Raw genomic sequence first — 10,666 nt, forward strand, 5'->3', positions numbered from 1 at the left:
CCTCCCCCCCCAACAATGCCAACAGCAGTGGGGAGGGGGAGTACTGAGGGACGGGAACAGGTCTCTCTGTCCTTGGACAGAGAAAGCCTCAGTGTAGAAGAGCAACTGGCATATAAAAGAGACAACATGAACCCTGTCAAACTGCGCTGGAGCTGAGGGCTTACTCTCTGGGTTGGAGGGACTGGAGAACAACACGGTTTATGTTCTAACCCCACCTTAAAAGCCTAGACCCCAGCAGAATCTGGACACCAGTGATTCTGGTCATCACAGTGAACTGGCGACCTCAGTGAGACCAGGGTCCACAAGCCCACACCTTGGGGGCGGTGGTGCTGGGGCATAGAAAATAAGCTGTGTGTTTTTTTTTTTTGTCTTGTTTGTTTCTGTTTTTGTTTTCATTTTTATGTTTTTTTCTTTTCTCATTTATTTTTATTTTTATTATTATTTTCTTTCTCTAGAAAGCTGTGGTCTAAAAGAACAACTAGTATATAAAAGAGTTGGCGCTAGAACTCCACCAAACAGTGGGGAGGGGGCCCTGCTAGGATGCTCTCAGAGTGGGCAGGGCTGATGGACATGGTCCGCACTCCCCCTCCACCTTGAAAGCACAGACCACTGCATAGTCTGGGCACCCTAACTGGCCTGGTGCCTCAGTGAGCCCTGGGCCCTTAGTCCACACCAGCCCCAGCTGTCCTACCAAGGTGGTCACAAAGTGGTGCACACCAGGACACCCCTGGTTAGTTCTCACTACGGCCCCAACCTTCACACCAAGGTGACTCAGGTGCAAAACACTCCAAAACACGCCAGGACCACACTGCTTTGGCTTCAGATGACTTCTAGGACACCACCAGGGCAGAGTACTTCAGACCATTTTGGCTGACGTCTGCTTCAGATCCAGCCACCCTGCCAGGGTGCTTCCTGTGTGGAGCACCCTGGGTACCCTAGGCCCATGCCTGCATTGATTTCATCCCAGGACGCCCCCTATGTGGAGCACCCTGGAACACTTCCACCCTTGCCAGCCTCAGCTCCAACCACCCACCGGGGCACCTGCCTCATGGAACACCATGAGACAACCCAACTTGCACCCAATTCAGTTTCAGCTGTCCTGCCAGAGCATGTTTTGTGTGGAGGGCCCAGGGACCACATTTTAGTTTTAGTTGTCCTGCCAAGATGCCCCCTCCGTGGAATGCCACAGGACCTCCCAGCCTACACTCCATCTCAACTACAGCCACCATTCAGAGCACCCTGTGTGTGAAGAATCCAGGAACACCCCTAGTTTATATCCATTTCTGCTTCAGCTCTCCTTCCAAGGTGCCCTCTATGTGTGGAGCCCCACATCCCCCTGGCTTGCACCCACTTTAGTTTCAGCTATCCTGCTAGGGTACCCTCTGTGCAGAGAGCTCAGGGACCTCCTGACCTGCACACCGCATCAGTTTCAGCCACTTAGCCAGGGCACCCCCTGCATAGAGCACCCTGGGACACCCTGGCTTGCACCCATTTCAGCTTCAGCTGTCCTGCTAGGGTGCCCTCAGTGCATAGAACCTTTGGGCACCCTGGTCTGCATCCACTTCAGTTTAACTATCCTGACAGAGCACTCACTATGTGGAAAGTACCAGGACCCCCCAGCCTATGCCAGCTGCAGCTCCAGCCAGCCAGCAAAAGTGAAGCACAGTCTACATAGGGAATGACCAAACACAAGACCATTCCTTCAAATTTAGGAGAAGCAGCTCTTCAGCCTAATCTGTAGAAACAAACACAGAAAGTCAAGCAAAATAGGGAGACAGAGGAATATGTTCCAAAAGAAAGAGGAAAAAAAAAAAAAAACTCAGGAAAAGAACTAAGTGAAACAGGAATAAACAGTAGGCCTGAAAAAGAATGTAAAGTAATAATCATAAAGATAACTAGGCTGGAAAGAAGAGTGGAAAAACCCAGTGAGACCTTCAGTAAAGAGATACAAAATATAAACAACCAGTCAGGGTTGAAGAATCCAATAACTGAAGTAAAAAACACGCTAGAGGGAATCAATAGATTAGCAGATGCAGAAGAATTTATCAGAGATCTGGAAGACAGGGTAATGGAAAGCACCCAAAATGGACATTGAAAAGAGAAAAGAATTTTTTTAAAAATGAGGATAGATTAAGAGATCTCTTGGACCACATCAAGCAAAAAACATTTGCTTATAGGGGTCCCAGAAGAAGAGAGAGAAAGGGGTAAAAAACTTATTTGAAGAAATAATAGCTGAAAACTTCCCTAACCTAGGGAAGGAAGCAGACATCCACATCGAATAGAGTTCCAAACAAGATGAATCCAAGGAGGTCCACACTACAACACATAATAATTAAAATGTCAAAGGTTAATAATAAGGAGAGAATCTTAAAAGCAAAAGAGAGACAAAAAGTTGCCTACAAGGGAAAACCTACAAGACTATCAGCTGATTAATTCAGCAGAAACTTTGCAGGCCAGAAGGATATGACATGATACATTCAAAGTGCTGCAAGGAAGACACCTATAACCAAGAATACTCAGAAAGGTTGTCATTCGTATTTGAAGGAGAGATAGAGTTTCCCAGACAAACAAAAAAATAAAGGAGTTTATTACCACTAAGCCAGATTTTCAAGAAATGTTAAAGGGACTTCTTTGGTGGAAAAGAAATGGCCATAATTAGACATAAGAAAGTTATGAGTAAAAAGTTGTAAAATAGGACAACATATTCATAAAACAGGAGGAAAAAGAAAAAGGTTTTTTTTTATTTTTCTGTTTAGTTTTTAGAATGTGAACTTAAAGATCATGAAATTAATATAGACTGCTATATACTTAGGATGCTATACATGAACCTCATGGTAACCACAAATCCAAACCTATAATAGATACACAAAAAATAAAGAGAAAGAAAACCAAACATAACACTGTAGAAACTCATCAATCATAAGGAAAGAGAGCAAAGGAAGAAAGGAACAGAGAAGAACTACAAAAACAACCAGAAAACAAATAATAATATGGCAATAAGTGCATGCCTATCAATAATTACTTTAAATGTAAACATAAATGGCCAAAACCTCCAATGGAGGGAGAATGGATAAAAAACAAAAAAAAAAAAACAAAAAAAAACCAGACTCATCTTTATGCTGACTACAACAGACTCACCTCAGACCTAAAGACACATACACTGAAAGTGATGGGATGGAGAAACATTCACCATGCAAATGGAAGTGGAAAAAAAAAAAAAAAAGGAAAGGGTAGCAATACTTATATCAGACAAAACAGACTTTAAAACAATGACTATAACAAGAGACAGGGCATCACATAATGAGAAAGGGATCGATCCAACAAGAAGATGTAACACTTGTAAATATCTATGCACCCAACACTGGAGCACCTAAATACATAGAGCAAATATCAGTGGACATAAAGAGAGAAATTGGTGGTAATACAGTAATAGTAGCAGCCTTTAACATTCCACTTATATCAATGGATAGATCATCCAGGCAGAAAATCAACAAGGAAATAATGTCTTTGAATGACACATTGGACTAGCTGGACATAACAGATATATAGAGAACATTCCATCTGAAAAAAACAATATATATATTTATTGCACATGGAACATTCTCCAGAACAGATCACATATTAGGCCACAAAACAAGCCTCAAAAAATTTGAGAAGATTAAAGTCATACCATGCATCTTTTCCATCTTTTCCAATCACAACGGTATGAAACTAGAAATAAATCACAAGAAAAAAAAACAGAAAAGATGCAATCACCTGAAGACTAAACAGCATGATACTAAACAACCAATGAATGGGTCACTGAAGCAATCAAAAGAAATAAAAAAAAATGGAGATAAATGAAAATGAAAACCTAATGGTCCAAAATCTTTGGGATGCAGCAAAAGCAGTTCTAAGGGAAATTTTAGTGATACAGGCCTACTTCAAGAAACAAGAGAAATCTCAAATAATCTAACCTTACACCTAAAGGAACTAGAAAACAAAGCCCAAGGTGAGTAGAAGAAATAGAAGAAAGGTCAGAGCAGAAATAAATGATATAGAAACTAAAAAAAAAAAAAAAAAAAAAAACTGAAACCAAGAGCTGATTCTTTGAGATAAATCAATGAACCCATAGCCAGACTTATCAAAAATAGAAGAGAAATAAAATCAGAAATAAAGAGAAGTAACAACTGACAGAACAGAAATAAAAAGATTATAAGAGAATACCGTGAAAACTTATATGCCAACAAACTGAACCACCTAGAAGAAATGGATAAAAATCATCTGATTATCTCAGTAGATTCAGAAAAAGCATTTGACAAAATTCAACATCCATTTATGATAAAAACAACAAAGTGGAATGAACTTACCTCAACATAATAGTAATAATTAAGAGGGGACCATACCTCAGTGTAATAAAGGCCAATATGAAAAACCCACAGCCAACATCATACTCAATAATTAAAAAACTGGAGATTTTCCTCTGAGACCAGGAAGAAGACCAGGATGTCCACTCTCACCACGTTTATTCAACATAGTACTGGAAGTCCTGGGCATAGCAATCAGATAAGAAATAACAGGAACTGATATTAGTGAAGAAGTTAAACCCTCACTATTTGCAGATGACATGATCCTATACATAGAAAATCCTAAAGATTCCACCAAAAAACTATTAGAAGTAATACATGAATTCAGTAAAGTTGTAGGATATAAAATTAGTACCCAGAAATGAGTAGCATTTCCATATACCAATAATGAAGTAGCAGAAAGACAAATTAAGAAACAACACCATTGACAGTTGCACCAAAACGAATAAAACACCTAGGAATAAACAACAAAAATGGTGAAAAAACTGTGCTTGAAAACTATAAAGCACTGATGAAAGAAATTGAAGATGACACAAATAAATGGAAAGATACTCCATGCTCATGAATTGGAAGAATTAGTATAATTACAATGTCCATATTTCCCAAGTCAATCTACAGATTCAGTGCAATCCCCTTCAAAATACAAACGGCATTTTTCACAAAACTAGAACAAATAGTATTAAAATTTGTATGGAATCACAAAAACCCTCAAATAGCTAAAGCAATCTTGAGAAAGAACAAAGCTGGAGGTATCAAAATTCTAGATTTCAAGATATACTACAAAGCTGTGGTAATCAAAACAGTATGTTACTGGCACAAAAATAAACACATAGATCAATGGAACAGAATAGAGAGCCCAGAAATAAACACACGACTATATAGTCAATTAATTTATAACAAAAGAGGCAAGATTATACAATGGGAAAAGACAGTCTCTTCAACAAATGGTGCTGGGAAAACTGGACAGCTACATGTGAAATAATAAAACCAGACCACCTTTTAATACCCTACACAAAAATAAACCCAAATGGATTAAAGACCATGAGAGACGATGGACTCTGAGAAACAAACTGAGGGTTCTAGAGGGGAGGGGGGTGGGGGGATGGGTTAGCCTGGTGATGGGTATTAAAGAGGGCACATTCTGCGTGGAGCACTGGGTGTTATGCATAAACAATGAATCCTGGAACACTACATCAAAAACTAATGATGTAATGTATGGTGATTAACATAACAATAAAAAAATTTAAAGTAAAAAAAAAAGACCTAAATGTGAAACCTGAAATCACAAAAGTCCTAGAAGAGACCACAGGCAGGAATTTCTCTAACATCAGCTGTAGCAAGATTTTTCTAGATATGTCTCCTAAGGCAAGGGAAACAAAAACAAAAATAAACTATTGGGACTAGATCAAGATAAAAAGCTTTTGCACAGCAAAATAAGCCATCAACAAAGCAAAAAGACAACCTACTGAATGGGAGAAGATACTTTCAAATGATATATCCTGTAAGGGCTTAATATCCAAACTACATAAAGAACTTAAAAATCCAAGGAAACAATATGATTAAAAAAAGGGTAGGGCACCTGAATAGACATTTTTTCAAAGAAGACATGCAGATAGCCAACAGACACATGAAAAGTGTTCAGACATGCAGATAGCCAACAGACACATGAAAAGTGTTCAACATCACTAATCATCAGGGAAATGCAAATCAAAACCACAATGAGATACCACCTTACACTTAACTAGAATGGCTAAAATAAAAAACACAAGAAATAAATGTTGGTGAGGATGTGGAGATAAAGGAACCCTCGTGGTGGGAATGTAAATTGGTACAACCACTGGGGAAAACAGTATGGAAGTGGCTCAGAAAATTAAAAATAAAATTACTGTATGTTCCAGTAATTCCACTATTGGGTGTTTATTAAAAAAAACACCACCACAAATTCGAAAAGATATATGCACCCCTATGTTCATTGTAGCATTATTTATAGTAGCCAAGATATGGAAGCAACCTAAGTGTCTATCAGTAAAAATGGATGAGGAAAATATGGTACATAGATATGCAATGGAATATTACACAGCCATAAAAAAGGATGCGATTGTGCCAATTATGACAACATGGAGGGTATTATGCTAAGTGACATGTCACACTGAGAAAGATAAATAACATTATTTCACTCATAAGTGAAATCTTAAAACAACAACAGCAACAAATGAATAAACAAAAAGAATCGGACCTATAGAGAACAAACTAATGGTTGCCAGAGGAAAGGGTGGTGGAGGGATGGGCAGAATGTGTGAAGGGGAGTGGGAGACACAGGCTTCCGGTTATGGAATGAGTAAGTCATGGGACTAAAAGGCACCATAGAAGGATCTAGTCAATGCTATTGTAGCATTGCATGGCAACAGTTGGGAGCTACGGTTGTGGTGAATGTAGCGTAACATATAAACTTGTTGAATCACTACCTTGTATACCTGAAGTTAATGTAACATTGTGTGTCAACTACACTCAGAAAAGAAGAGCAAGGTAGTATCATTATTAGGCCAAGACAAATTAGAGGTGAAACAGGGCCATACATGCCTATGTATTTATTAGAACATCTTATTTCAAATATGAAGAACACAGTACAAATATTGATAATAATAATGTTAGCAGCAATGTTACTGTGTGCTTTATACTGTTGTGAGCCTATATTAACCGATTTAACCCTCACAACAACTCTATGAGGTATATTATAGCCACAGAAGTGGAAACAGGCTGAAACAAATTGTGTGATTTGCCCAGGATCTCATGGCTAGTAAGGAAATTTGAATTTGAATCAGTCTATGCTCCTAAACCACTAATGCTATATTTTCATTTTTATTGTTGTTTTATGGTTTCCTTTTATCCTTAAGTGTTTGAATCCACTAAAAAAAAAAAAAAATTCTTAGTTAAACCCCAAGCTGACAGTGATTATTTTGTCATTCTGTGATTGGCATGTATGAACGTTAGGTGGCATACCTTCTTCATACCGAAAATGCTTACTGATCAGTACAAAGCTGAGCAAGGTACAGTCCCTACCTTCAGAGAGTTTATAACGTGACCAAAAAAAGAAAAAAAGTAAAACAGGATATAAAGAACTTAAATGCAAGCCAGAAGCAAGTCCATTTTGGGGCTCAAAAGAGAGTACATATGATTAGAAAAATAAGAAAAAGTTTAATTAAAAAGGTTAATAGGTATTTGAAAAGTATCCTTGAAAAGTGAATAGGAAATAGGGGGAGGAGAGCATTTTAAGCAGAATGAATAGCATGAAACAAAAGCATCAGAGTTAAAAATACAGAGTATCTTCAGAGGATAGACAATCTAATTTGACTTAGAACGTTAGTATAATGGAGGCTTTCATGGAGAGTTTTGAACACTGGGATGAGGAATCTGCACAGAATTAAACAAGGAAGAGCTATTATCAGGTTTTAACTCAGGGGATGAGTGATATATTTAGAGCTTTTTAGGGATATTAATCTAGAAACAAGTGGTAGGTGAATTGGAGGAGATCAAAATCAGGGAGATTAGCTGCGGTAGTCCATCTAATAAGGGTCTAAACCCGGGTGATGGTATTGGGAAATTAAACACCAGCCTTCATTCTTTCATTTATTACACACTTATTGAACATATACTGTGTCAGGCATTGTTGCCAACACTGGAGCTGGGTCACTGAACAAGGTAGATGCTGCCCCAGCCCTGAAGGAGCGAGCTTGAGAACATAGCTGTGTCATAAGTGGATAAAAAAACAAAAGCACATGGCGTCTGCAAGCATAAGACAGGGCGCCCTAGCCTAGGTCAATTTTCAATCTCCCGACTGCCTTCCCTGACATTCTCTTAGGCTTTCAGGAACTTCTAATTTATCAGGAAACTCATACTCTAATGACCAAATAGAAAATGCATAGGTGAAAAACACCACATAGCTGGGTGTCTCAGCTGAGGTTCTCTGAGCTTGTGTAACAGAAACCACTCAAGCTAACGTATATATAGGGGAAAGAAAATGATGATGAAGATAGAGGTGTCTCTCTGAGATCCATAGGTAGGAGCTAGCTATGGTCAGACCTCAGGAGAGACTAGAAAACCATCAAAAGGCAAGAAAGCTGTTTTTTCTTTTTTCTTTCTTTTCCTGTCCTTCATGCTCAGGCACCAGCCGCCTCCCCCCTCTGCCCCTGTAAACTCACAGATACTCTTATGTATGCTTCTCCCTTTGGCTTTGCCTTGTTCTTTTCTTGTCATGCTGGCCATCTCTGTCTCTCTAGGTACACATGGCTAAATCTAACAGCCCCAATCAGTTTTTCGTGTCTTTAGTTCGAGAGAGATTTATGGACACTGAAGGTTGTACTGAATCCCCATTCTGAATTCCCAGGAGAATCTGGGGGGCAGCCAAAGTCAATGTGGCAGTATAGCTGCTACCTCTGGGGCCCGTGGCAGGGAAGGGAGTCAAAAGGATTTCTCAGGGAAAAAGGCATTAGGTTAACTTTGCAGATACTTCGGTCCCCCTAACCGTAGGAGTGTATATGTGATAGGATTGTGATTTTTTTTTTTCTCCCTAGAAAACCTGTAGTTAAAGCAAGGTTTGTTTTACAACAGACGATGTCCTAAAGCCTAATGATATTTGGTATTTATTGAGTACCTGCTAGGTAGCAAGTGCTTTTCATAATGTATGTAATTGAGCTTCTATCTGAACGTCCTGTAGTGTCTTCACATTTAACGTGGGCTACACAGTATCCAGCATCCATGGTCTGACTTCCAGTCATGCCATTTTGTACCCACCACTTACTGTCAAACTTACCAATTGTATTGTAGTTACTTGTTTGCAACTTTGGTCAGTGAGCTCCTTACGGCAGACACATGTCTTACTCACCTTTGCATCTCTAGTGCCTGACACAGAAGTTTCTCCAAGGGTGGTTGCTCAGTAATTGCATTGCATGGAATATGAGGGGGGATCACTATAAGCATTGCTGTCTGATTTGACTCACGGGTTGAGAAAAACTTGGGTGACAGAAATAGGAAGGTCTGGAGGAGCTGACCAGAAGGAGTTGGAGGTAGAAATGAAGATAGTGGGTAGAATATTGACAAAATCCAGGTCCTAGATGCCAAATTGGCTAGGAAAATTCAGTTTGTATTTTTTTACAGGATTATTGCAGTATGTCTTCGGTTTAAAGAAATGCTTTTTCCTTTTAAAAGGCAATTTATTTTAAGTGCATTTTAAACAATAAATAGTAAAGGGGCTTTTTATCAGGACTTTATATAAATATGAGATTTACGGTGTTTTGTTTTGCTTTAACAGGAACAAGAATGGTAAGTCCAGCATCCTTAAGAAAACTTCTGGAATCTTGTAAAGATCTTTCCTTGCTTGATGTGTCCTTCTGTTCACAGATTGATAATAGAGCTGTGCTGGAACTCAATGTGAGCTTTCCAAAAGTGTTCATAAAAAAGAGCTTTACGCAGTGACTTAATATGTGTTCTGTAATAAAATCAATGTGCTTTTGTAGGGTTTTATTTTAGGGTTGGTTTTGTTTAGTTCTTACAATGGTGGGAATGTCTTAATGTTCCATTAAGGCATTTGTAGATTTTGAAGAAAAATATGAAATTGTCCATTAAATCAAGTAAAAATGTAAACAAGTGTTTTCATAAAATATTGCAAGCACTTTCCTTGAAGAGTATGTGAGTGGCTCGCATTATTTTTGCCTTATGTTAATCAGTAATATTATTCTTCAGTCAGTAATTACATGTGTAATAAATGAGTAATATGGAAACCTTTTAACATTTTTAAAGGAACATGTTGAACCAGAAAGTATCGTGATATTTAAAAATAAAATTAATTTTTCACACCTCCATGTAAGGATGTCTTATTAATAAGCCTTATGACCTGGCCAGTGTTTTGTTTGGGTATATACAGAATTTCCAGAGTTAGTTGGAGAAACTAATCATGCTGTGGTTATTTTTTAAGCTGATTCATTAACTCTTTGACTTGAAAATTTTAGTTTTTCCATTTTTACTGTGACATACTTACCTATTTTACTAGTGGATCATACCTAAAATACGAGCATGATCAAGAACAGAGGTAAACTGCTAAAGAAAATAGCTTTTCAACTGTTAAGCAGATGCCTTAAAAATTTGCCATAGGGAGAGGTTTAAGACTTATGAAATATATGTGGATTTCATTTATGTATATATATATATTTTTTTTCTGTGCCCTAGCACCTTAAATAATTAGAAATCTGTTACAGTGGAGGAAAAACAAACAACATTGTTTTGTTAAATAGTGAATTGATTTAATTCTGCTGCTAAAAAAGTAA

The 10,666-nt window shown here is 38.2% G+C and overlaps 1 protein-coding gene across 1 annotated transcript in view; it reads left to right on the forward strand.

The window, feature by feature from the left end:
- FBXL4 (F-box and leucine rich repeat protein 4) overlaps positions 1–10,217 on the forward strand; it is a 79,415-nt gene extending 69,198 nt beyond the window's left edge. The window contains exon 9 of the mRNA XM_027602465.1: positions 9,655–10,217. Within this exon, the coding sequence (XP_027458266.1) occupies positions 9,655–9,818 (164 nt within the window). The 3' untranslated portion in view covers positions 9,819–10,217. The remainder of the gene's footprint in view (positions 1–9,654) is intronic.
- Positions 10,218–10,666: the final 449 nt, after the last annotated feature.

Source organism: Zalophus californianus, chromosome 7 (assembly GCF_009762305.2).
Source record: "Zalophus californianus isolate mZalCal1 chromosome 7, mZalCal1.pri.v2, whole genome shotgun sequence".
Lineage (NCBI taxonomy): Eukaryota > Metazoa > Chordata > Mammalia > Carnivora > Otariidae > Zalophus > Zalophus californianus.